The sequence below is a fragment of the Pleuronectes platessa genome, chromosome 22, assembly GCF_947347685.1.
Source record: "Pleuronectes platessa chromosome 22, fPlePla1.1, whole genome shotgun sequence".
Classification (NCBI taxonomy): Eukaryota; Metazoa; Chordata; class Actinopteri; order Pleuronectiformes; family Pleuronectidae; genus Pleuronectes; species Pleuronectes platessa.
The window spans coordinates 12737352-12765153 of record NC_070647.1 but is presented as its reverse complement, the minus strand read 5'-3'; the positions used below and the strand labels follow the sequence as shown (position 1 = coordinate 12765153).

At 41.1% G+C, this 27802-nt stretch overlaps 2 protein-coding genes across 2 annotated transcripts in view; one reads left to right on the top strand and one right to left on the bottom strand.

The window, feature by feature from the left end:
- Nucleotides 1-27802, top strand: part of cacna2d4a (calcium channel, voltage-dependent, alpha 2/delta subunit 4a) — an 83920-nt gene that overhangs the window by 27406 nt on the left and 28712 nt on the right. The window lies entirely within an intron of this gene.
- Nucleotides 183-22518, bottom strand: lrtm2a (leucine-rich repeats and transmembrane domains 2a). Its single transcript, XM_053415195.1, has 7 exons — nt 21978-22518; nt 15454-15646; nt 5544-5773; nt 5134-5259; nt 4529-4617; nt 4091-4248; nt 183-2823 (listed from the first exon to the last, which is right to left on the bottom strand). Exons 2-7 carry the CDS (start codon nt 15530-15532, stop codon nt 2303-2305), a joined length of 1203 nt encoding a protein of 400 aa, XP_053271170.1. The 5' UTR covers nt 15533-15646; nt 21978-22518; the 3' UTR covers nt 183-2302.

Sequence of the window (27802 nt, the reverse complement as noted above, 5' to 3'; positions counted from 1 at the left end):
TAAAAATATATAATAATACAAAAAGGTTACTTCTGTCATTTAATGCAGTAAGGAAAGTTAATATACTCATTTCAGAGATGAGGCAGTAACAGGGGCTATTTGTATGCTCAGTCCAAACTCTTTCTATACCTTCTGCGGAAACTTTTACTGACTACTGAACAAAAATAAAACACAACAAATAATCAAACATTACAGAGATTTTAAAACCAAAAAAATGAAATATCAACATTACAAACACAACAAAAGACAAACATCATGAATAGATACAGAAAACCCATGAACAGTCACATCAAAAACATTTTGGGGATCGCTGGGCCAACACACCATAGTAGAGACTAGTATATTTATATTTATCTGTATCATACCCATGTATAAGATAACACACTAGTAATATGAGTTTACTTTCCAGCCAATTAAAAGTTGAGAGGGAACAATTGTTCTACTGTTGGGAAGCAATATGCAATGAAAGCCAGATTTTTGTATATTTTAAATAAACATTTCAAATGCATCAAATAGGATATCCAAGAAAACATACTTATGTAAATCAAATCAGCTGGCTTTTGTTGTAAATGCATTGAGAATATTTGAACAGATTTAAATAGGTGATTGCTATGTAGATATCACAAGGACTCTTTGGCAGTGAGTACAGTTTCAAGTTAAAGTGACACAACTTCCATTGCATATTGCAGATCCTTTGGGGAAAACACAAGAGACGACAACATGGCATACGGGAGGGGAAAAGAAAGACAGAAGGTGGAAATCTTTAAGGAAGTGTGAACAACTTTCCATAAATAGCGCTAGATGGAAATATGGATGGAGAGATAAAGGGACAAGAAGGAGGTGGGGTAAAAAATAGCAGCGTCTTCTGTTTAATCCCTTGTTCATTATAACCCCTCTGGGCAAATCTTCCATCTTAGAAAGAGGGAGGGAGAAGGAGAGGGAGACCAGAGGGTAACTGATTAGGAAAATAAAGTGCAGGAGTCTGAATTTTGTAGTCCTTAGATGGATTGTTGTAGTCCTTGTTCTCTGAGATTTTCTGTGCCTCAGTAGCAAACTTTAACCTCTGAGGGTGAAATCAGTCTGCAAATGATCTCGGAACATAGAGCATATGCCTTAAAATATATTCTGTGGTCCTTTAAACCGCTTCATCAATACAATTGTGAAGACATCTCTGAACGAAGCTTACTCCAAAATGTATCCGACACCTATTTCGCCATGATACCAGGCTTTTAATCTGTCCGTGATCATTTAACGAGCATCAAATAAGCAAGAGCCTTTTTCTGAATAAAAGAGACTAATACAGGAAAATTGTTCGCCATCGAAATGATAAATGACATCCATTGTAGAATCTCATGCACATATCAGCTCCAAACTGGAGGAGTGTTGTTTGTCCAGAGAAGATCCAGAGAGAAGCAGACGTAGTCCAGACATCGTCTATTTCTAGTCATCCACAAATTATGAATTATTTATCAATGCAGATTGTTTCCTGCCGTACATAAGTCTTGAGAGACATTGTGGGGGATCCATGTTTAATTCACTATCAACATATAATCTTACTATCCCCATTTCAAGAGGTGTTGACTATTTAAATGACATCTCTTTGTGTTTATCCACAAACGTTTCCTCCACGTTTTCCAGTGTTGTCTGTTTCTTTGGGATGTGGAGGTCCAAAGGAACGTAAGAGGAGCATTAGGCCAGACAAAGGTGAAGGGTCCTGGCTTGGAGTCCTCTTTTTTTGGGAGAAACTACTGGCTTTGTCAAAGTTTAGGAGGAGGAAGATACAAACAAAACAAAAGCCGTGCATTCCTCTCATTATTATGAATATTGGTCCAAACACCACTGAATATACTGTAAATCCCTGAAAATTCAATCCACCTTTTACTAATACTGACTGACCACAAGTGTCTTGTAACAGCTTAAATGATATGTATTATATTATATTACCAATAATTTGTTTCTCTTGGCCAAGTGGTAGTAGGTGGTAGGAGTTGGACGGATGATTGGGAGCAAATACTGCAGTGAGAATGTCTCCAAATGGTCAAGAAAATCAGGGAACAGATAAGGTATGTGTGCAAGGGAGTTTGTTCGAGAGAGGGACTGAGAGTTAAAAATAGAAAGAGGACAAAGAAAGGAAGACAAAAAGTGGGGAAAAGGTGTCAGTTTGAGAGTCAGAGGGAGAGATACCATAACTGTCTTATGTGCATGAAGCAAACTCTTCCATCTCTCTCCTCTTTGAGCCCTTTAAATTATCACCCTTTCAACCTTCACCTCTGACACGCCAATCCTCCGTCCCATCACTCCTCTAGGCCACAGAGGAGATCTGTTTCTCCTCCCTGTCCTCTCCGTCTGTCTCGCCGTCTCCCATCAGCGGCTGCCTTTTCTTCAGCTCTCTCTGGTATTTGGCCATCAGGGAGGCGTAGATGCAGCCGTAGGCCGCAGCTGCAACCATCATGATGCAAACGATGCCGCAAACCACGCCGGCAATCACCACTGTGCCTATAGCGCGGCGCACGCTCACAGGCTTGTAACGAGCACGGACACAATCCGATGGGGCCTCCCCACCTGCGCCTCCCCCTCCTCTGCTCGAAGAGGAGTCATCACCAGTGTTGACGCTGTTGTCAGTAATTGGTGTCGCCCCACTGGGGTTAAGAGCGTTCCTGCTGCAGGGTGGACCTCCTTTCTGTCCAGAACGGGAACTATCACCTCCTCCGTTCTCGTCCTCAAGTTGGAGGCAGTAGTTGAACATTTCCACTGGAACACCGCGGATGTCTCGCCCACGCAGATCCTTAGGTAGCGTGCACTCCACCGCGTCCACCTTCCCCCCTAGAGGTACAGAGACAAGAGGACATGGAGAGGTCATTTCTGAAATGCCTTGTGCCTGTAAAGTACTACCAATTAACTGAGAGAGAGGAAAAGACAGTGAGGCCGGTGGTTACGCCAAATCTAGGATGAGTCATGAATCACTTAACACTCACAGAGAGTTTGCTGTGCCCTCCACACTAAGTTGAAGATAGCCTCAACTAAGCTCTTCTATAATTCATAAGATGACATGCCTAGCTGTAGCAAAGCTCTGGTGTGTGTTCGGAAGAGAGAAACATCTGAGTCACTAATTCCCATAGGGTAGCAGGAGGATGAGGATGTACTTTGTTATCATCACATGCTTAATTTGCCTCCACGCGTAGTATTTGTTTCGCGGCCACATGCTAGACACCACTGGTCCGTGCCCTCAGACAGGTTAAGCATCAGAATCATTGCGACGAAGACGGAGGATCGTAGAAAGACCAAATTAAGAAAGTGGTATTTAGCCACTCGATGCATTTATGCCTGTGTGACAAGAAAATCCCTTCTTCAAATACAGCTCTCTCTCTCCAAATATCCCCAAATATAGCTGTGTGTGCTTGAAGTGGTTTGAAGCAGACATAAGTCAACACAGGCTGCTGTCACTAAGCTTTTCCCTCTTGTTAGGTGCTTTGTGTTATTTCCTATAACACACATCGTGCATCATCTATACTCTTTTTAACAAACACTGCCACGCTCTCATGTTCAACTATGAAACGCCTCCTTGTAGTTTTCCCCGCTGCGCTGGTGATTATTAAATGATCAGGCCCGCCGCTGCATATCCGTCTCCATCTCTGAACCGAGCTGGAGAGCGGAGCCCAGCAAAGCAGAAGAGAGCAGAATGAAGCAGGCAGGAGAATGGAGCAGAAAAGAGAAGAGATGCTTCATTAGCGGGGCAGCTGAGGCTCGAGGCGCTGAGGTGAATGTAGATTTTTACACATGAAGAGAGAGCGGAGAGCAGCTGTGGTTATCTGAGGTACTTACAGCCTGCAGAGACACATGGGGTAACACACACTGGACACAAATGCACAATGAGGGTGGTAATGTGCATTCAGACACCCAGTGCAATTATATTTTGGCGCTAAGAGCACAGTGGATGCAGACATGGAAAAGCACACCTCATCTGTCTCTGAGGTAAACTTGGATTCTCCAGTTTTCGCCCACTAACTCATGACTTCTTTGCCCTCTTGTGCTTTCCACTTATTCAAACACACCCTATTCAAAGCTGCTGTAAGAGAAGTCAAGCACCCACCTCTATACAGCAGCCACTCCATCCAGTGTTTGAATTCGCGGAGGTTGCAGTCACATTCCCACGGGTTGTTTCCCAATTCCAGATGTTGCAGGTTGGCGAGGGGCTCAAACGCTGCCCTCTCTAAACCATGGAGCCGGTTGCCCGACAGAGACAGCCACCTGTGGAATACGTAGAATATAATTAATTCACTGTTGGGTAATAGTTGCCATCTCAGACTCCCACTGTAGCCCGGAAATCCTTCTTTTTAACATCCTCACATCACCCTCTTGCTATTATTATCAATCCTCCCACTCTCAAAAATCTGATTGACCTTCTCATTGTAGGATTATTATGATGTTCACAATCTGGGATTGTTATCATACTCTAGTGTTGGTCTGGGGCTCTGTAAGGGAATGTTAAAATGAAGAAATGTGAATGTTTGTGTCGATATGTGTCTACCTGAGACTCTGCAGCTCATCCAGTAGCCCCAGAGGAACAGAGGACAGTCCGTTCAGGGACAGATCCAGTCTTTGAAGGCCCCCCAAACCCTGTAGAAACATCAGTAGTTTCATTTGTCGATTCTCCGTATAATACCCTAAATAACGGTTATTTTTGTATCTTTCCCCAGTGCACAGCCAGGATCACTTGATGACTTAATCTTGTTTAAAACAAATGTTCCCAAGCAAAGTCCTGACACCACTGCATACTACACACTGCCTTGGTTCAGATAAAAGTGGATGAAAGTGTTGAGCAAATGGTTCATTATTAATTTATCAGCTGGACGGGAGCCCAGTCATGTCAGCATATCTGTTCAGGTTTGGCGCTACTCCTAAATAGTTTGTTGAGCCTCACCCAGGAGTTGATGCTGCACTATTAACAAAGTATTTTATTGGAGTGAGTGAGAAATTAGATGGAATATCGACTTATACAAGTTAAATGTGCATGTAACAGCCTTTTGAGATGAGGTCTTTCCTTAATTACAATATCAAATTTTGAATACTATGTCTTAGCTGAAAAAAGGCCCTTTGGTCTTGTTAGTGAGATGCATCATACACAGTGCTCACCTGGAAGAGGTCCTTCTCCATCCCTGTTAATGAGTTGTTGTGCAGAGTCAGTCTCGTAAGGTTGGACATGTCTCTGAATAATCCAGCTGGTAAATTATCTAGATAGTTATTAGAAAGGTCCAGCTCCTGAAACACAAAAAATTAAATATCTTCACTTACATATAACATACTTGCATGTTCAACAATTCGCTGAAGTTCTTTGAAAACTGTGAACTTTGCTTTACTTTCTAGACTGAGAGCAGAGTTTAGTTTTGTCATTATGAGACTCTCGCTCTCAAATTCACTTTGCAAGGTCAGTGCAGAAAACATTGCACAAGCCACAGACAACATCAACACAACAACCCACAACAATGTTTAACTGTGAGGCCAAGAAACATTTCTCTGGCAACAGTAAACAATGGACTGCAGACCTCCAGTGAGGAGAGGTTAGCGAAGGCAGAGGCTCCCAGCGAGGCGAGCTTGTTGTTGGCTAGCAGGAAGGAGCGGCTCCTGGGTGGCAAGAGGTGCAGGGAAGGCAGGGCAGAAAGTCCCCGGCCCCCGCAGTCCACCACCAAACCATCTGAGGAGCAGAGACAGGGAGGAGGGCAGGAGGAGGCCGTTGGCAGCAGCACTGCCAGAAGGCTGAGGACAGAGAGGAAGACTGAGGGAGGTGACGGGTTTGGGGAGAAGAAGAGAGGAAAATAAACATGTTTATTTACTTCCTCCTGTGAGTTATTGTACAGTGATGAGTTCAGCAGAGAGACTGGAAATAAAATAGTCAATTAGTCAGTTATGTATTGCTGTGCATTTTATAGACTACTTTTCTAGTAAAGGAACTTTCTGTGTAAAAGCAGTTACTTCCTAAAAAATTCAGTCATATGGTTCTGATATGCTGTTAAATACTGGAATTACAGGAAACTTCCATTTTCAAAGGGTGTTTTTATGGATGGTAAAACTTCGTACATGCACTGAGGGTCAGAGTCGTCACCGTTTGTCTGATTGAGTTTTTAAAATCCAGCTATTCTGCAAATGTCAGCCTGTGTGTGTCTTTGTCTTTGTTTTTGTCTTTGTCTTTGTCTTTGTCTTTGTCTTTGTATTTGTCCTTGTCTTTGTCTTTGTGTTTGTGTGTTAGTGTCTGTGTGTGTGTGTTTTTTCAGCTCACAGAAGTCTCTTTAGTGACACTCATGAGGGAAATCCCCTCTGTTTTATTATCTTGCAGACTACAGCCATTCCAATATTTCAACTCATTCTCGATTCGTTATTTTCTCTGGTTTCTGCCTCTTTCATTCTTTTTCCAGCCTTTGTGGCACTGCTGTGTATTCCCTCTGTGTCTCGTTACAGTGGCTGACTTTGTTTCCATCAAATGGCTTATGTGTGTGTTTGTGTGTGTGTGTGTGTGCGTGTGTTTGTGTTTGTGTGTGGGTGGGTGGGTTAAGCAGCACCAACAAAGTGTGATATTAAGAAAACGACACTGTCTTAACTGCAGACACAGACGCAGCACTTTTCACTTTCTGACGAGCCTCTCTTGCTTCACCAGCAGATTTCATCACTTGCATCATCTGCATATTGTTAGCATCTATTTCTCAGAGTGCCATTGTCTTTTGCCACACTGTGTCATGTGGTGGTCCATCTGCTTCTCACCACTAATCATTTTCTCTCTCTTTCCTCTCCTCTCATAATCAAGACTTAATTTCCTTTCACCACACATCCTGGCTGTCTGGCTCTGGATGTGATGAAACGCTGTGAAATAGCCCTTTACTGGCAAGTCCGAAGTGCAATGTGTTAAAAACAATTAATTATAAATTGTGATAAACGTGAGATGGATGGATGTGATATCAGAAGAAATGAGTGATTGCTTAATGAACATTTTACTTGAGTAACACGGAACACCTTTAGCTTAATTTGTGCTAAATGTTGTGCAGTCAGACTGTAAAGCAGGGCAGTATGATTTGAGATGTTTGTCTTGAAACTTTTTGGACCAATATCGCTTTTGTAATTTTTACTGCAATCATTAAAATAGATATGCAATAGATTTAACTCCAGGCCTGTCTTTATTTATTTTTTTAAGTCATTTTTTATGCAAATATTCAGAGCCAGCATTATTAGGACCCTGGCATTAAAGCAGCTAAATGAAAAATTCAGCCATCATTAATTTACACCCTTTGTGTTGTTACCCGTCAACATTTCTTCCATGAAAATGCTGGAATAAAATTCTGTGTCATTTCTGGATTACAGGAGCAGCAATTTTCTTTCAAGAAAGATTTTGGATTAAAAATTGTATCATTGTAATTTAAAGGTTTATTTTTCATGCAACTCAGCTCCTGAAAATATGCCAAAATATATAGTTTGGGAAATTATTCCATATTTAGAGAAGGAACTAATCATATTTAGCGCATTCATCCTTGAAACTTGAAACCTGAGTTTCCATGTCTAAAAAAAATCTGGAAATGCCATTGTATCATTCTGCGAATACACACACTGACAACAGTCTAAGAATAGCATCTTTTCCCAGACAGTTTTTTTTACCTGCCAGGCAGCAGATGACCTCTCTCAACCAGAACACTGCACAGCCAACACATTCCATACCAGAAACTCAGAGAATAAAGACGGGGGCTTCGTGAGAAAGATCTGCGTGCTGGACTCTCTCCTATTCCTGTATTCATTATCCTTTCTGCTGGATTCCGTGGTATAATCCTAATCTCTGGGAAAAATTAACTCCCCTTCGTAAATGGATGAAAGAGAGATTTTACAGTGACCTGAAGAGTAGGGTGCTCACTTACTTTGTAGTGTAAGTGCTTTGGAGGGCAGATATTTAGCTGTTAGCGATGTTATACAGCCAAGAGAGAGTGCCAGAGAGCGAGAAATTGTGTTTATTTTGCTGCGTCCTACTCATATCATGTCATCTTTAAAATTGTGGTTGGTGTCCTGCACCATTGATCTTTGTAAAGTTATTCTTCTTCTCCCCTCACTCTTCCTTTCCCCCCCTCCTCATCCCTTCTCTCTTCTCCCTTCACTACTGTACACTTTAACTCCCCCTGCCTCTCTCAGTGCTGAAGCCTATCTTCCAACATTTATGAGTGGTTTTAGCTGCTCTCATGGAAGAGGTGGTTGTTGTTTTAATGCTTATTTTAGCTGCTCCGGATCCTCTCTTCGCTGTGGCGCTACACGCAGCCAAACCAGAGGGAAACATGCAGCCACAGTCGCAGCAAGATAGGGCGGTTCTGTCCAAATACGTTTGAGTGGTTCTGTGCAGTTTAATTCATCCAAACAGACTTCAGACTGAATCTTTTATAAGAATCCTAAAAACACATGATGTCAAAAGTGCTTCCATTTAGGGCAAATGTAGGCTGGCAATGCTTTTAGGGACAAACTACAAACTAAGAAGACACGCTATTAAAATGCAAAAATATGTTCCCGTTGCATCATGACTCGCTATAGATGCATAGATAGATTGATTTATGGGATAAGATGACATGTGATGTTTGACATTGTCTCCTAGGGAACTCTTTTAGACAGCTCCGGGGGCCTCAGCTGTATGTAAGTTTATATCCAGGGGCCCCAAGCTGGTGACACTTGACCCGGCTATGATGTCATCACCACTGACACTTCTGTTACTGAGCGCAGTTGCATGTTACCAGGGGCCAAGCTGTTTTCCTTGCAAGCAGCAGACTTGGTGCTATCCTGTTACTAGAATGACCAGCTGTCCTCCAGCCAACAGACTCACTCACTTGTATTTCTCTGACTCTTAAATGTTTTACTGGATGCTCTGCAAGAGTCTGACACAAATCTATCCTGCCGCTGCAACACTGAGTCTAGGAATGACGTTTGATACAACATACAATATACCATAATCTAGATAACAACAAAAACAGCATAAACTCAACACTTGTGTTGAAACATTCATTTGTTAATTAATTTATACAAGACTTTTTATAGCTTTTTAAATGGGACAGTATTTGAATTTCTCTTTTTATTTCAGTTTTGTGAATGTCCAAATATCTTAATCTTAGATCCATATTTCTAGTTTAATTAAATTGTCAAATAATCCAAAATGTTGTCAATAAAAAATTATAATAAAAACACTGTTCAGTCTTCCAATGGTTTGATAGCAGAGTAGGTGGGACAATCAAAAGGCTGATAATGTATTATATTGTATACATGGTCAAGTATTTGCAGTGACATTTGAGCTCTAGTTTATTTCAATTGTAGCCATGATAACGACAACGGTGTTTAAGGAAGTATTTAAAGCAGCAACAGTTTCTGTGTGACGTGTCTGAAGCTGTTACACATCTGATCTCTGCTGAAACCTGAGACCTAATATAGGCAGCAGATGGAAAATAGCCAATGTGTGTGTGTGTGTGTGTGTGTGTGTGTTTGCGCATGCGTGCATGTGTCTTGGAATCTCTATATCCACTGTATTGTATCCTGCCTCCATTGATGACTCACTGCATGGCTTCACTATCTCAGTATAAAAGCACAACACACACATAATACCAAGGTCCCCGCAGTACCGCCACACTATTTCAACATTGACAATGTAATACTGTGTCACCGTAGCAAAGAGGAGGAATAGGGAAATAAGTTTTATTTTTTTGGTTCACATCAAATTTCAATCCCTCAACTACATTATCTCTTTCTGTCACTCGCACAACCTCACTGCACAACCGTGTATAATCGCTAACTCGCACACAGGACGTCATGGTCGCGCACACACACAGACACACGCACAAACACACACATACACATACAGCAGTTGAGGATAAGCAGAGACACGGTGTGGAGGTTTAGGCTGCACTCCTGCTGACAGCGTGATGAGGAGAGCAAAGACGAAGAAGAGAAGTAGAGGAGTAGACTGTCTCCAAACTTGATTTTTGTACATTATGTCTTCCTCCTCTCCCTGTGGGATCACCTCCAATTATCGCTCCCTATTTCTGCCATCGTCTTTCCCTCTCTTTCCTCCCTCTGTGTTAACATTCGCTCATTTTTCTACCAGCTTCTCCGCTTTTTCCATCTCTGCCTCCCCCCTGTCCATTTCTCATTAATTCTGCATCGGTGAGATTGAATCATTATTTTGACTTGGAGGGGCGAGTGGGTAACGTGTAGGCTGATCTGCCTCTCTAATTCGTGCTATCTGTACCAATATGTAGTGACACACATGCTCGCTCACACAACAGCATAGCCCATGGGAGTGTGTGACATGCAGTGACATCATTTTTGTGATAGTGGCTATTAATTAGCAGGAGTGGCAGGTATGACAAAGAGAGGGAGAGATAAAGGGGAAATAAGTTAAGTAAAAAAAAAAATTATCAGTAAAGCCTAACTTGAAGCTGCAGTCTCGGCAAACAACAGGTACAGATTTCACTGCAGCACCATCACTTTGATGGATGTGGCATCATTTTGTACTGACCCCTCAAAAGGCTGAGTATACATTCAGAATTTGAGGATAAAATAAAGGAGGCTCTGTGTTGATGTCACATTTGCATCAGTGTGACTATAATAAATTCTGTGTTGGATCTTTGACGGGTCGTAATGTATGCCCACTCATTTCTCAGAAGGGATGAAGAGGCAAATGGTATTGATCCAAGAAGCATGCACGCATACATGCACAAAGATGTTTTATGGGCCTTTTTATTTAGCTGTTAACTGATTTGTAGGGAGATTGACTAGTTAATCATACTTTAAAAAAATCTATGAAGTAAGTTGCTTTGAAAAGGTTTCAAGGTTATGTTTACATCTACTTGTTAATTTAACTTAAAAGTTTAATTTACTTCATTTTGCCAAGTTATTAATCATATAAATGGCAAATGTTATCAAATTGTTCTTTCTGTTTATATAAAATAAGTTAGTCTTTAAACCTGCTTTAGGCTGAACAAGTCCAGCTGTTTGTCTCTGAGCCCGGGTGAAGTATAGATATTCCTGTAGCTTCTAACCAACTAGTCTCTCTGCAAAAGTTCCACCATAGTTGAATTTTCTTTCTCGTTACTTGTGGTCGTCTCGCTTGAACTATTGGCCCCCACGATTTGCCCCTCACGATTTGTTGTGGTTCTGTTCCTTTAATTCAGTTTGTCCATATCTGTAAGCTTTCAGAAAGCATAAAATGAGACTTTTTTGCACAGTTCTTGAGATATCTTATCCTGCTAATTAAATGTCCTTTTCAGAGGCTTGTAAAGAGTTCACTAAGGCAAATCGAACAGATCTCAAATAACCATGTTATACAGAGCGATTATCAGCCGTTTTCTGTCACAACCTGGTGAGTAAGTCTCTATTTATTACAGGAATTGGCTTTGCTATGATCATCATAGCTTATCAGCGTCATATCAGACCCATACTGAAATAGCTATTAATGGTGGAATTCTCTGTCAGTATCATGCAGCAAGTGCTGGGCTGCAGTGGTGCTGTTTGTGGTGCAGAGTATTGCTCAGATTTAACCTTGCCAATGTCCTTTTAAAGTGTGCCATAGAAGTTTCACATTCCTGTTGTACCTGCTCAAAAAACTGTGGCTACATGAGTAGAGAAAAGGAACCAGGTGTACTCTGCTTGCAGTCATGTATTTTTCTGCACACATCGTGTAAACCTTGCACTATAGTACAAGGTCACCTCCGCAGTAGACTTTCCCACACAATGCTCGTTACCACTCATAAACAAGCTGACGTAAAATCAACACAACACTTTACTTCATCCACTAAAGAGGTTAAAGGGTCAGAGCCACTCTGCCCTGACAGAAGATAGAAGATATTATTTCTGTGTTCCTATATCACTTCTATAGACCAGTAGAAAATCCATCTCAATGTCAATGCCATGAACATTTTTAGAATAAATCAATCCAATTCCTTTACATACTTTTGAACCCTTCGTTTAGCGGTTACGTTATCACATACAGCCAGATGCTGTCGATTGTTTGCCAACAAGCTGTCACTCCAGTTCTGCTTAACTCCCAGTCTCATGTAACACTATGTGAACGGATCAGGCTGCACTCCAAACCTAATGCTACACGTAGACAACACACTGTGTCACACTGCTGTGGCTCCATGCCAAACCCCACATCCCGCCAGTGTTTATAAAGTGCCACCAGGTACTAGCCACGCAGCAGTGAATTTGGTTTGTTACAACACACCCACAGCTGACTAATGTCTTAAAAACACACATTTAACAACCTGGCAGCTGCAGGCCGACAGAGATGTTAGTTTTCACCGCAGTGGGTTTCGCCCCACGGTGGCTCCGTTCTAAACCTTATGCTGCTTCCTTAGTCACTGCGCTGTATTACAGCTGTGCTCTGAGGCATAATGCTACAACCTTAGTCACTGTACTGTGGCTCCATTCCAAATCAAGCGCTTTAACCTCAGTTGATCCATTTGGTCTCCAGTCAAAGCCAAATTCTCACTGCTCTCACCCCCACTCTCTGTCACTTTCCCTGTCACTCTTTTGATTAGAGGCTATGTGGTCAGTTAATCTGCCGGCTTTGTTTTGGAATGTAACATGAACACACTCTCACACACAGTATGATCCTTGTGTGTGTGTGTGTGTGTGTGTGTGTGTGTGTGTGTGTGTGTGTGTGTGTTTGTGTATGTGTGTGTGAATAGGAATGAATGCACACTTTCTGTTGTGCAAATGTGTGTGTGTGTGTTGTGTCAGATGAGACAGTCTGCTGGGATCGTGAAGGCCTAGAGGCACCATATGGTCCCTGTGTCGCTCATAGACCTCACTGTTCTCCTCTCTCGCCTCTCCTCCTCCATCCTTTCTTCTCCTCAGTGTTTCTCCCGTTCACTGCACCGCTTTGATCTCACCTCTCTCCTCCCCCTCCTCTTCACTCCCCACTGTTTCCATATTTTCACTTGCTTCCTCTGTCTCACTCTTTCTGTCATTAGTTTGCTCTCAGTTTAACCTTTTACAGTTTTTTTTCTTTGAGATTCTCTCTCACTTTTAAGCCGGTTTAGACCGCTTGTTTTTAGCTTTCTGGTATTTTGGTACCACTTTCTAAAACTTCCTAGGGTTTGTAATGGGTTATACCTTGATGGTTATTAAATAATTCATGCTTTGTAACGAGAAAAACGGAGGTTGTCATGGCTGAGAAAATTCTTCTTGATGGTGTTTATCCTTCAGTATAAACTATTAATCGTCAGGGAGCTTCTCTAATATAATTTACCTACCAGAAGCAAAATGCATTTGTCAGAAAGACAGAAAGCCACAAACATGTTAAAGGATTACCAACATTTATTTGTAAATTTTAAACAGAAAGGATGCACACCAGACAGAGGAGTCTTTATAACCGTGCAATCTACAGTTTAGCTAAATGTTTTATCTTCTAAACTCCTAATAAATGAGAATATAATAATAAATCTGTATCTTTATTATATCACTGGAAGTATTTGGTTTTACTCGGATGAATAAAAACAGACATTGAAAACCAACCAATTTCAGAACCACTTATCTTGGCATTTTTGTGAAATAAATTATGCAATGAACTGTGATGAGATACACACGTTTATTTATAATTTGGCACAAGAACATTTGCTGTCAGCCAAAGTGGTTTCAAATTGGCTTTGACACTCAAAAACACCAATAACACATTCTTTCTTCCACAACCTTTGAGAAAAATCTTATCGCTCTCTGTCCCTTGTAGGTGACAAAACTCCATCATAGTTTCACAGCCATTAGTTGGAAAAATGACCCAGCAGTGTCTGACACTGAAGGATACTAACACTTCATTTTTCTTTTCAATCTGTTTCCTGTCACACAGAGAGCACGCCTTTGAGTTTTGTGACATTTCAGACGTTTGCACCGAATTAGCGGCGGTCTCTTTAATTTCTAAATGACCTTCCTCAATTTTGGAAGGTAAAGCACCCTTGATTATTTGATTCTAAGTACTGTAGTCGTCTGACATAGTCATTAAATCAGAATTAAAGGGATGCTTATACCCTTCTCTACTCATATTAAATAAACACTCCAGCTACTCGATCTATTTGTGTGAATGTGTGTGTGTGTGTGTGGTGTGTGTGTGTGTGTGTGTGTGTGTGTGTGTGTGTGTGTGTGTGTGTGTGTGTGTGTGTGTGTGTGTGTGTGTGTGTGTGTGTGTGACAGTGCGTGTGGGGGAATAGCAGAGATTAGTGAGCCTCCAAGCTTTTCAAGAGACAGTGATAAAGCATATGAGAATTTGAGTAAACATTTTTGCAATGATGATGATGCAGAAGTTGTGTCAATAAAGTTTACTGAATTGAAGAGAGACAGAGAGAGTAAATATTGTGTAACATTTAGATTAATTCAGGTCCTATTCCTTCAAGACTTCAAGCAATATTGTTGTTATGATATTATTAGTGATCAAACTTGAATGAAATGAAATCTAGTAAGAGGCAAATACTGAAATTAAATCGGACTGAATGTTGAATGCAGAGATGGAAGGAAGGACGTAGGTTGAGGACAGGTGAAGAGAAAAAAGGCAGAGGTATGAGGTGGTGGGATAGAGACAGGGGGAGGCTGAGTGGCTCACAGGGAGGTATATCTATCGACTTAGGGATGTGGGTGTGTGGAGGTTCTGACACATAGTGTTGCCCTGTTATTTAGAGTCCTCGTGCTACACAGCAGTTTGTGGGGGTGTTTTTGCCATACGCTTCTGGAACAATACCTCTTAAACAGGAGGACAAAGATCCCAATTTTATGGTCCCTTGTTTCTTTTCTTTTCTGCTGAGAATGCAGTGTATGTTTGAGTTATATTAGATGTAAAACAGAGGAGAGAAATAATGCAGAGAGGGAGCTCTCTTGTTCACTTATTAGCAGAGGCAGCATCTGGACCAACTTGATGTGGGAGAAGAGAGACAAATAAAGCAGGAAAGGAGAAGACGAAAGGAAAATTGGGACAGAAGTAAAGAAGGAGAATTGTATAGGGAATGAGAAAGGTAAAAATGGATTTGCAGGAAAATGGAGACAAATAACCTACTCTGTTTGGTTTCTACAGACCGCTGGCTGTATTAATGTATACAGTAATTTGGCATTTCACTGGAGGACCTGGCGCGTGGCCTCAGCATTCTCAATGCCCTCATCCTTTGTGTGTGTGGAGAGGTGAGGGGGGCTGTGTGGTGTGTGTGTGTGTGTGTGTGTGTGTGTGTGTGTGTGTGTGTGTGTGTGTGTGTGTGTGTGTGTGTGTGTGCGTGTGTTCAAGCATGCTGGGCATGCTGACATTAGCAGCTGTCAAAACAGACTGTGTTCCTCCTTTCATGCGTAGTTAGGAGTACAATAGATGAGAATAAAATAGAGCCGAGATGATAAGAAACGGATGACTATTGTTTCTTCTCCTCTTGTCAGGTTCTCTCTTCTCTTGATCTGCTTTTTAGGCTTTTGTTGACTCACCAGGTCTTGCCAAGTGGAAGGCATCACTGGACGGGGGCAGGCCAGTGCCCCCGCCAGGGGGGTGGCTGTGGGGGGGCATGAGACAGAGCTTTGTAGCCTTGCTCTGTTGGAGGAGCGGGGCTATGGGGGCATCAAGCCACCATGCCTGCGGCCTCCACTAAGGCAGCGACTGGGAAAAGGTACACCAAAACACCTGAGGAGAGAGGGATGACACAAGTGAGACAGACAGATATAGACAAAGATACGTAGATGCATACATACGCATACACATGTACGATGTGTGTGTTCGTGTCTAACATAGCTTATGTGCATACAATGTGAATGTTTGTGTGCGTATGTGCGTGTTCCCAAATATGACAAAAGGCCCCCCCGGGATTTCATAAGCATTAATAATTGATGTGTAAGTCGGTGGCAGTTTACACAATCAGTTTGCCTTTCCCACAGACAGACCCCCTACCGCCACTGTCTGGCACAAAGTCTGATAGAGAGAAAGAGAGAGAGAAAGAGAGAGAGAGAGAGAGAGAGAGAGAGAGAGAGAGAGAGAGAGAGAGAGAGAGAGAGAGAGAGAGAGAGAGAGAGAGAGAGAGAGAGAAAATGACACCGAAAGCCAGAGGATCAGGGGAGAGAGAGTGATCGAGGAAAACATAATGTAAGGAGTATAAAGGTAGAATTCTCAAAATACTGAGAGATATAAAGCGTGAGAATAAGCAGAATATACTGCAGATTGAAAAGGAACATAAATGGCTGTGTGATTTCGCACTTATGATGCTGCCAGAATACCCTTGAGCAAAGCAGAAAGTGGCATGGGTTAGCAGAGTTCAGCTCACACCCTTAAAACTCTTGGCTGAATAACTGAAGGTAACATAGCAACAGCTAACCCGAGCTGAATCCGATGCGTGCTGAGTAAACAATTACAAGGATGTTGCCTCTAGAGAACATCAAGTTCCTAAAATTCTGATGTTTTTAGAGATGATGGTATCTGACTGTTGCCACACATTGAAAATCAACAATTATGGAGCCTGGACCTCGAAAGAACCCATTCAATTTTGGTGCGGTTGCAGGAAATTTTTTCAACATTGCAAATAGGGAAACATTTTCATCGAATGACAATACAGTAAAATCACGTTTTGAATTTGAAATAACCACAGGAAAAATAAACGTAATGGAACCTTAATATCACAGGATTAATCATTGGCACAACCCCTGGGCCAAGTTTTTTTTTTTCTAAAGCTGGATTGCATCTAACCAAAGTGTTGTGAAAACCCAATGAGTATATTGAACTAATCCGATAAGGTTGCTGTTCAATGTTTATTGAGAAAGGGCAGACTTTTTCCTGCACAGCTCATTTGACCATAAAGTTAAATAGAGGTGAATGTTCACATGTGAATGCTGGTGCAGTGACAGTAATTAAAGGATAGACGGAAAAATATAGGCAAGGCAGGAATTGTCTGAAGGGGAGGGGAGGTTAAAATAAGTGCATTAGGAACACGGGTTGGACATTAAAATTCTCCTCCACGACCTTCCTAGTGTATTGTATTATTATAGATGCTGTGCGCGAACCCCAGTGGTGCTATTTGTGTTTTCATTATTGCTATTAGTACCTGCCAGACACTGAGGCAAATATGAAACACTTGTCTAATCTCTGAGCTCTCTCTTCTATTTCTTTATATTCTCTCTTTAAAGATCAGTTTCTACCTCTCTCTTCTCTCCTACACTTATTCCGCTGTCATTTTTCTTTTTCTTTCTGACCTTTATCTTTCAAAATTCAACAGGTCTTTCGCTCTCCTTCCCATCTCTCTTATCCCCTCTCTCCCTCTCCTGACAACGGAGCAGAGGCATGTAGCGAGGATATTCGGCAGATGGATTTTCTGCATGTGATTAAAGTCACATTAGCCAGGGTCTTCTGGGAAATATGAGTTGTTCTTTTCAAATGAGCACACAAGCTTAATTTTGAAAGATTCAGACAGGCAGCTGAGAATGACGGAACTCAAGGAATTTTGATTATTTTTCTTGCCTAAATTTCAAGCTGTACATGTTTTCCTTTTCCCTTTTACTGGGTGTTGTTAGCTTATTTCTAGACGGAAATATAGTTGACCAATGGAGCTGTTCCTTTTTTAAGTAAATGGTACTTTACTGTTGGTATAAACAAAAGCAGAAGTGATATCAACAGAGACTTTAGATTTTTTAGCATTTCCATACTGTTCCTCATTCGTAGACAAATATAATGCTTCACAAAGCATTCTTCACGCATCCAAATGAATGCTATTGTTCCTTATAATATTTCAATTTCTGGCCATTTCTACCTGTGGGAAATCAGTTTTGAATTGCTCCTTGGTCATTGGGATTATAAATGTGGCCTCAGTTTGCATGTTGGCAGTTTGTCAAATGAGTCATGGTTTTTAAAATGTTTATTTATTGTCAGGAGGAAAACAGTTTGGCTGGAAAGCAGGGTGTTGCTTAATGAGCAGAAAGTAACATCACTCAGTGGTTCTGCAATGGTGAACGGAGCTCATATCGGGTTCAAAGCCAAGTGGTTATTGCTTGTTGGCCTCACAGTCACATGTGATATGTGTATTACTGGCTTCTAATTGTTTTCTATATTATCTAGAGCCTGACTGATTTGGATTTTTCGCGGCAGATGTGGATACAGATTTTAGCCCGTAAGAAATTAGAAATACTGATCGGCCAATATATTTACTAAAAAACAATTTCTAAGATGTTGTTATCAAACCTTTGTGATATTTTACAGCTTAACCATAAACTTTGTTATAAATGACTAAATTAGTAAAAATGATAGAGTGAATATATTGAATTAAAAATACATTATTATTCTGTAAAATAAAAGTTTTCATATTTGGGCGAACATAAGCACGATTTGTCAGTGAAAGGCTCCTATTTGCTGATATTTCTTGGCCAACTGGTAAACCCATTGGACTGTAATATCTGGAAATTGAAAGAAAGTGGATGAAAAAGGACCACAAGAGAATCTAAAGTGCACAGTACAGGAGAAATATCAGTACACATGGTGAAATGTTGCAAAATGCCATCATGTGTGCAGTCATGCTGCGACTGTCCTTTTAAATGATGTATTGCAGGTGTAGCAGAAGGTCACCTCTGCAGCCACATATTACTGTTCAGCCATCAGTCCCCATTACGTTAAATGGGTGCTGTGGTGGCGAGCCTTCTTGTCAAGCTATTCTCAGAAAGCTTTTTTTACCAGTTTGACCTGGACACAGGGGGGAGCAGAGGCCGACACATACACACATTTGTGCACACACGTGTAAATACTTGGGTGTCCAAGTGTCCCCTGCATGTGACGGGCAATCATGTAACACCTCCTCCCCTCTTATGGACCCTTCTGTTCCCCCTTTCAATCCTCTCATCTTTCCATCCTATTTTTATCTTCCTGTTTATTCCACTAATTGTTTCCTGTCTGCACTTAAGCTGGATTAATACTCAATAGGGTGTTACAGAGGCTTGGTGCAGAGCTCAGATGTGCATTTCCCCCCAAAAAATTTTACCACACTCCAGGGGGCTGAGATAGCAAAGCAGAGACTGCCAGCAGTGAGTGGTGAGCTTGGATTGTTGGAGTTTTGTACCATAAGTCCCTCTGATGTAGTTATTAATAGTGAATCTGCAACCGCACGAATCTTCCCTCTTTCCTTCATGAGGGAGAAATGTATATTTTGTGATCTATCAAAGTCATGTCCAGTGTCGATCTATGAGCATTATCCCCGCTCTGCATCAAAGTCAACAGGACAAGGTAAGAGTGAACATTGATCGAATGGCTCACAAGCCATGTTTACAGTCGAATGTGTGTTTTGTGAAAAGGCATCTGTAGTGCAAACATAAACACTGTTACTTCAGGTGCATGATGGATGCACAACAGCTGGATAATGTACAGCACTGCCATTTACTGTTGTGTTGGTACTAAATCAAAAATAAAAGATGTTAATCAACGATCATCAATTACAGGAAAACTGGAACAACATTACCTAGAAGCTTAAAACCTGCTGTACTCAGCCTGAGTGTATGTGTGAAATTATATGTGTGCCTGTCTTTGCCCAATTTGCCTACTTAGACCAGTTTTTTAGTGTGTTTCCTCTTTCTTGTGCACCATAGGATAATTATCCTTATGTGTGTCTTTGTCTCTGTCTGTCTTCTCTTCTTCAGGGACTTTAGGCATTAGGTGTGTGAATGAGTCACATCACAGTTGTAAACACGCAGCCCAGCCATTTACCCACAGCTTCACAAACAATCATGCACACACCCACACACATTAGTGGTTGGGTGGATTAAGCCTTATTTAAGAGGTCTATCAATGTCAAATTGTCTAACAAACCAAACCATCAATTTGCAATAAAACATTTATTTGAAGAATTTGTTCATACCTGCCATTGAAGATGCACATGTTTGTGTGAATGTGTGTGTGTCTGTGTACTGTCGCTAACAAAGAAAGAGAGGGGCGGCCAAGCTCCTTAGATCAATTTTTAATAGCTTTTTACACAGGAGAGGAGGGAGATTGGGGCAACACACGCCTACACACACACACACACACACACACACACACACACACACACACACACACACACACACACACACACACACACACACACACACACACACACACACACACACACACACACACACACCTAGGCACATGCTAACTGCTTGACAAATAGAGGCACATATGTGTTGACAGGCACGTGGTCCAAAAATATGCTCAGATATATAGTTACATGTGCATGCATGTATGCAGACACATACGTTACATAAACACACACATTTGAGTGTGCTTGTGTCCAAAAACACACTAACTGTTTACACACAAACATTTACAGTTCACAGGTCACATGTCAGATATGCTATGAATCAGGTATGAAAGAAAATGCCTGAGAAATATTATGGTTAATGTGAACGTTTATCATGTTAGAGTGATGGGAAATGATTTGGCAACTTGACGGCTAATTCGTATTTAACTAAGTTGTATTTTATACTTTGTATTTAGCATGGTGTATTTTTAGCATCATTGGTATTGCAGTACTTTTGATAAGGTTGGTGACCTAAATGTGCATATTAAGTATTCAAGGACCATTAAATAGACCAACCTAAGATCAGGGCTACAGTCAAATATAAATTTTACTCCAAACTTAGATATAGTTATTGGGAGTAGAAGGGTCATATGAGTCATTTCAACGTTGTCTTTTAAGTGCATCAGTAGCACCATAGAGTCTGTTTACGTGCGTCTGTTGGAAATTAATATATGAGCAGTTTCACAGCATTTGTCAGTCTGATGAGAGGTGTTAACCATGTTGTTAATAGACACGCCATACTGCTGCACTAACCACAGCACTAGTTAGTGTTTGATTATCTGGGACCATGTTAGAATCCACCTACGTTACATGAAGGATAATAAAACTATTATTTTTCAATTTTACCCGATTGTGAGCCACCGGAACCTTTAGGACATCAAGGTGGAGTGCCCAGTATATCATTGCATAATAACGGTGCAGTTAAATACTTTTATTAAGCACATTTTAAAACAGGGTTAGAGTTAAGTGTTAAGTGTTACAACCGTTTAAAAACAGCATCAGAAAGAGAATCAACAGGGCACCATGTAGTTAAAACCTATTGAGGGTTTCTAATTGATTAAAATGACATCAGATTTCAACCACTGTAGCTTTGAGGTCCTTGATATATTGACTACAAGCCCTCATATGATTTTATATTATTCCACGTAACATTTATGTGTTTTTAAATGTTCATTCAACCAGCATGAGCTAAGAAAGAACAAACCTTAACCTAGAAGTTACAGAAACTTTTTGGGCATGCTTTGTGTATTTTATAGCTGTGGCAAAAAACTATACCAGGTATCTTGCAATGTATCGAGCTAATTAAAATTACCATTGATAAGCACCAAGTGGTTTGATACAAGCAGACAAGGGTTTTATATTTCAGACATTTAGACCAGAACATTTTCTGTTTATGCTACAAAAGGAATGTTTGAATTTTCTAATGTTAAAGCCATAAATATCTCGGTTGCATAGCAGGTTTTATTTTCCTTTGTCACACCAATTATAATGACGGTCTGTTTTTTTCCTTCTACTTAAATCATATGATACACGTGTCTGTCTGATTTTCATATGAAACATACACTCCTATTTGTGTGTGAATAAACTGCCTTCCTCTCACTTTCTCCTGCTGCCCACTTCTGCGAGCCTTGCCCCAAAACCACACCAAAAATTCCCGTGACAGTGTGTGTTGTGTTTATCCAGGAAACAGGTTAAGGTCTGACATTTTAAGCCAGTCAAATCCTGGAGGCGTGCGCCTTTGGCCCCATTAAAAATGCACATCTGTTTTAGTAGAATAAAAGGGAGTTCTTTCTGTGACTGCTGTCTGATTTGGGTGATATAGTACATCTTTAATTCCAGTCGTAAATAAGGTGAGAAGCAGTTATGAGGAAGTGTCTCGCGCGTGTGTGTGTGTGTGCATGTGAGGCAAACTAACATCACAAACAGACTTACCTTTTGACCAAATATCTCAGACAGCACCAGCCTTTATAGCTTTCTGCCTTCAGTCACCCCCCCAAAAAAATATACCAAAATTACAAAATCTCTCACAGGACGAAACATTGAAGAAAAACTGTCCCCTTCAGGTAAAGATATCCATACATTCACGATCCTGGTGAAATGAAATTTGTAAGAATAATCCTGGTCTCTGTATAGAGACAATCCCCCAGCTTCCTTTCAACCCACCAATGAATTGCGGAAAAATGAGGGATTGTGGAGGAGAAAAACGAGGTGAAGAGAGGCTTAAAGACAGAAGAGTAGGGAAGAGAGGATAAAGTCCTTAGAGGGAGAAGGATGGAGATATTTAATCCTTTCTCCCGATCTATTCCCTGCCTGAATGATACGTCCAGCGCGGTCCTGCTCCCTGGCTTGTGCGCTGCCGTGTGCGTCTGAGAGGCGTGAGTGTGTGTATGAAAAAGACAGAGGGAGAGAGAGAGAGAGAGAGACAGAGAGACAGAGAGAGTGTGTGTGTGTGTGTGTGTGTGAGTGAGAGAGAGACAACGGCGTTAGGTTGCTGGCGTCACGCGCTAGCCCTTCTGTGTGTCGCTATGTTTGTGATTCCTGCACTCAGCACGCGTCAGAGTGTGTGTGTTTATCCAAGCATGTACACTTGAGGCTTGTCTTTCCGGTGTGTGTGTTTGTGCCCCCACCTCCCTGTCTTCTTTTCTATATGTGTGTGCAGTCGTGCATGTGGCAGGAGAATGTGTGTGTGTGTGTCTGTGTGTGTCTGGGTGTGTGTCTTGTCAAATATAGTAACATTAGTGTATGCTGCTTCTGTCTGCCTGCAGCTCTCCCACTGTGACAGAGAGAGGATGAGGGAGGTGGAATACAGAGAGACTGATAATACGAATGAGTGAAAGCCAAGAGAGATAGAGGGAAGGAGTAGGAGAGAGGGAGGAAAAGAGGGATGGGAGGGTGAGGAGAAAGTAGAGAGAGAGAGAGAGAGTGGGAGGTGGTTAGAGAAGGTTGGTTGAAAAACGATAAAGGTAGGAGGAAGGAAGAGAAAGAGGGAGGCAGAGGAGAAGGAGATGCGAGAAAGAAAGCTGTAGCAGTGGAGAGGGTAGGGAGGGAGGGAGGGGGGGATCATCTGATTCAGTGAAGATGAGAATCTCCCTCTGCCTCATGGGCTTTTCTCCTCCCTCGATTTTCTTTTCCTTTTTTTCTCCTCACGTCTCCCTCACTCGGCTTTCATTTTCAATCTATTCCCTGTGGCAGCTCTCGTAAAGGCTGGCTTTGTGTGTGTGTGCGTGTGTTCATGCATATGGTTGTTTGAGCACACGTTTTCGAATGTGTGTGTTTTTGAATTACTCACATTGTAGGGACAGAACTCTGGTCCCCACAAGGTAAAATATGACATTTTATAAAAAATAAAGATCTGGACTATTATCGGGTCAGATCCCAGGGAAGTGAGTCAATGTATTGTTCTCCAAGTTGGTGTGGGTGACGTGTGTTTAGAAAAAAATCATTGTGAGAAAGAAAAAATGTTTCCTTTGCATGATACCAGTGAGAATCTGTCTGTATTGAAGGTGACAGACAGAAAGAGGGAGGGTAGAGGAGTAAAGGGGTGTAAGGAGGAAGCTGGGACTCTGTGTTTGTTTGCACACAGCATATAATTACTTGGCTGCTTCCCTCTATGAACTGAATCATAGTTGACACACACATTGTGCCGATAATGTGCATGTGAATCATTTGGCATGGCTTGCTGGGCCTAAATGAGAGACTAGTCTTTACCATAATGCATCAAACCAAAACTTTTAGTCCCTGTCAGGGCTCATAGTAAAGATTTTTTATATTGTATTTCTTTTCATAATTTTTGTATTGTGTTATTTTTGCTGATATTCAAGTTTCATGAAAGGAAAATCAATGTCTTGTCAGACAGGAAACTTTGTGTGAAGAGAAAAGACAGAAGGATCCCAAGCCAATCTAATGGATTGGTATTCTGGTCGATCCACACATTTTTTTTATACATCTGTATCAGCTATAATATACCAATATTATAAATTAAGATTCCAACCAACCTCAGTAGGTAAAAACCTTCAGACCATTCATTACTTGCAATAATAGAAGAAAAAAATAAAATAAAAGAATAGTCTAACCTTCAGGCTGCATGGTGCAATCTGGCTACATGCCCATCAGGGTCAGGGTGAATGTGAAGGAAACAGAACCATGTGTTATGTGTCATTACTGACGCATAATGGCGACTGTCAAGAAATTAAAATTAGATGCGGAAGGTCACACTTTCCAAGAGAAATGACAAATGATGAAGACAAGTGGCTGTACTTAGTTTGCAGTGACACACTCGCAGTGATGATAGAAGGCCAATCACATCAAGTGTCATGGCAGCTTGAAACATGTGGCTCAACTGGATGAGTTACGAAAACAAAATGGTGCTGGTTGAAGATAATACTCTTAGGCTATGACAAGGCTTCACAAGACAGAGGAAGAATTTACGATGGAAAACTTGTTGGTGCTTTGGAGCTGCCAGAATCAGGAAATGTCAAATTGTTCCAATTCCAATTGTCAGTTTGTCTTGATGAACCATTGCAAAGTGCACTGCAAGAAATTTCCAGTTTTTCTTTCTGGCCTGCGATGGAATAATAATCAAATTCAGCCAAATGGGTCTTTTTGTAATTTAATATACAGTACATTGCCGTCTTTAGCAACAAGTGAGGATTTTTATTTTATGCTAAAACCAGCTGTAAGTAGCATCATAATCTGACATCAGAAGCATAGAGAGGCAGTTACATTCATCATGAATCTTGAATTGATCATGTACTCACATGTTCAATTTTACGTAGATAAGAAAAAGTTTCAGACGATAAATTACCCGAATCCCACATGAACGTGGTCCAGCTCAGGCTCCAGTCTCACTAAATGCTGATGCTGGTATTATTCACGTATGTAATAAACCAGCAGGTAAGATATTGGATTCATGTACTAAAAAGCTTGGTGTTCCATGTCTTATTACCAAAATAATTGTAATAATTTATCTAAATATAGATTTCGGGCCAGGTCCTGCTGCCCTTCTGTTTATTAGTCAAGAGCAAAAACCTGCAGACTTTCCTGAGTTTGCACACATCAATCTGTCGCCAGCTCCAGGATTTTTCTCTGGCCTATTAAAACACTACGAACAGCTTCCCAACGCACACACACACACACACACACACACACAGGAAAATAAGACCCGAACACGAGTCCTCGAGTCCTGTTCAAATGTGGGCGCTTTGCTGGCTTCATTGGTTTTGAATATACTTCCTGGCAAACTGAAATCTATTTTAGCTGCTAGTAGCTGCCGCCAGGGCTTGGTATATAGGACACAATCGTCAGTGTGGCAGTCAGAAAAGATGATTGGCTAGAATGATTTGCAGCGCAGTGAAGGTGCAATCCTATTCCGCATGAAAGTTTTAGTTTGTTGTCTATTGTTGTTGGACATTTGACTGCTGCGGTAATGGCTTTGTGTCTGTGTGCAACTGTTCGTATGTTCGCATGTGTTGCTTTCAGAGAGTTATGTGCCAGAAGTAAAACGGGCCTGGTGACCCTGGAATGTTGAAAACAGCCTAATCTTGTTTGTTTCATTGTTTACTGGCAGATATGTTTCAGCTCCTGCAGTTATCCCCAACATTCAGATGTTTCAATATATGTCAAATTCCAGATCTAACTGTCCACAATCAATAATCAAACAATAAAATCTCAGATCTTAACTTCTTGAGCCATTGTTGAGAGAAGGCAGACCTCATGTTAGCATCCCATCAATGCGCTGAAAACTATACCAGGCCTCACCACAGAAATCTACCAATTTAACCCCAATTTGTCCCCCTAAGAATTTGAGGAGAAATGTGGTCTGGAATCTTGGTCCTTAACCTTGGTCTGTACTGATGTTTATCCCAGATTATTTGTTTATATGAATCTGCCCATAATAATCTGAAAACGCAGTCGTCGTCTAGCATTGCTATAACCAAAAAAACTGCATTTCTAAAAAATTGCTTAACTCAGTAAACAACAGTCAATAGACTGTGACTGGTCCAATCTTCTCAGTCAGCTCCTCTGAGACTTTGTCCACTGATTGAGAGGAAAGCGGTTTTTAACACCAGATAAGAAACACAAGGTGAGCTTGATTTATTTGGTCTTCCAAGGGATGTGTCCACTTTTTGGGGCTGTTATGTGTCTGGCAAAGAGGCTTTCTGGCAAGAGGATCCATTTTAAGTGCCAATACCTCCTGCAAAGGCCACTTTTATGGCCGCTTCTGTTCCATCAATGATGCAGAAAATACGTGTCATGAAAAATGATTACTGGTGTTGGTTTTTGAGAAAGAAAAGTATTTTTTAAACTTGTCCTTTCTGGCCATTATACTCTGACCCAGCATTAATCTATCAGATATTCATTCTCCAGCCTCGGGAATACTTCTTTATTTATTATCGAGGAGCCCTGATTAAATCCCTGCTATCCTCGCTATTATTTGCCTCTAGTATTGATGATATTTGAATTTGAACCTATTCATACATTCATCATAAGTTACTGCGTGAACTCTCTCCCCTTTCCGTGGCTTCCCTCTCTTCTTTCTCTCCTCGACCAGTTCGGTCTTTTCACTTATCTCTTTCACTTATACGTCTCTCCCCCTTTCTCTCTATCTCCCTCCCTCCCTCTGTAATTTACTGTGCTATTGGGTGAGTGTCATTGAAGATGAATTGGCTCTAGTCTTCTTATTAACACCACCTGGTCAGGCATGTTTAGTGCTACAACCACTAGTTCCTGCATAGAGCAGGTGGCTGCAAGGCACTATCCATCTTTTTACACACACTCACACACACACACACACACACACACACACACACACACACGGACAGAGAGATAGTATATAACCATGGCTCTGTCTAAGGAGTTTGTGTCTCTGGTCCCATTCATCAGCGTTCTCTATCATCTGTGAATCAGCCTCATATTGACCAGTCAGTTTTATGGCTCTTAGTCAATATGTCCAATGAGGATCGCCCCATTAGAAATCAATCATATTTTAATCCAGGCCTTGAAACACGGTTTTCCAGACAGGGTTTTATTGAATAGGCTATTGTATTTCAAAAGCTATTCCTTGATGATATATTGTCTTTCTGGTATTCTTGTTTGCCTCTTCAGCTTGAAAGCTGTTCTGAGCTGTTTTTTAAAACACATGCATGAAACGTGACAATGAAATAGGGCTAGACAGGGTTTTCTACTAGGTTAGGATTCTTTCAACATTCATTAATGTTCAGAAGAAAAAAAGTTATCCACTATGGTCTATTGCTAGTGGTATTATAGGCAACATTGTGCCAATATTATATTATATTATATGTTTATCTGGGTAAACATATACTTCAAAGATATATTATGCCCGACCCGGCATTTTCGGCAGTATTGGAGGCATTTCCAACGCTGATATCAGTTACAGAGCTTCTCTAAATGTTTATTAACTCGCCTTTAATTAATAAAACTTTTATTCCTCTTTTTGAAATACTATCTTTCCAGAGTGCAGCGTCAGATCTTTTTACCAGATTGAATGACATGACTTTCCTCAGTAGACCTATAATGGTTGGAGAAACTCAATGTGTGCAGCCAGCCCTGTCTGTTGTATTTCCCAGTAACATGCTATCTGTCAACTGCAGGATAAATTAAGTGGTACAGTCGACGGATTATGAAGTATTTTAGGTGTGCATGCTCTTTCTCTCTCACACACACATGCTCACTCACACAAAGTTGATCCCCTTGGAGTATCTCATTAATTTGGCTGAGTTTATTCGTTCTGAAAGGCT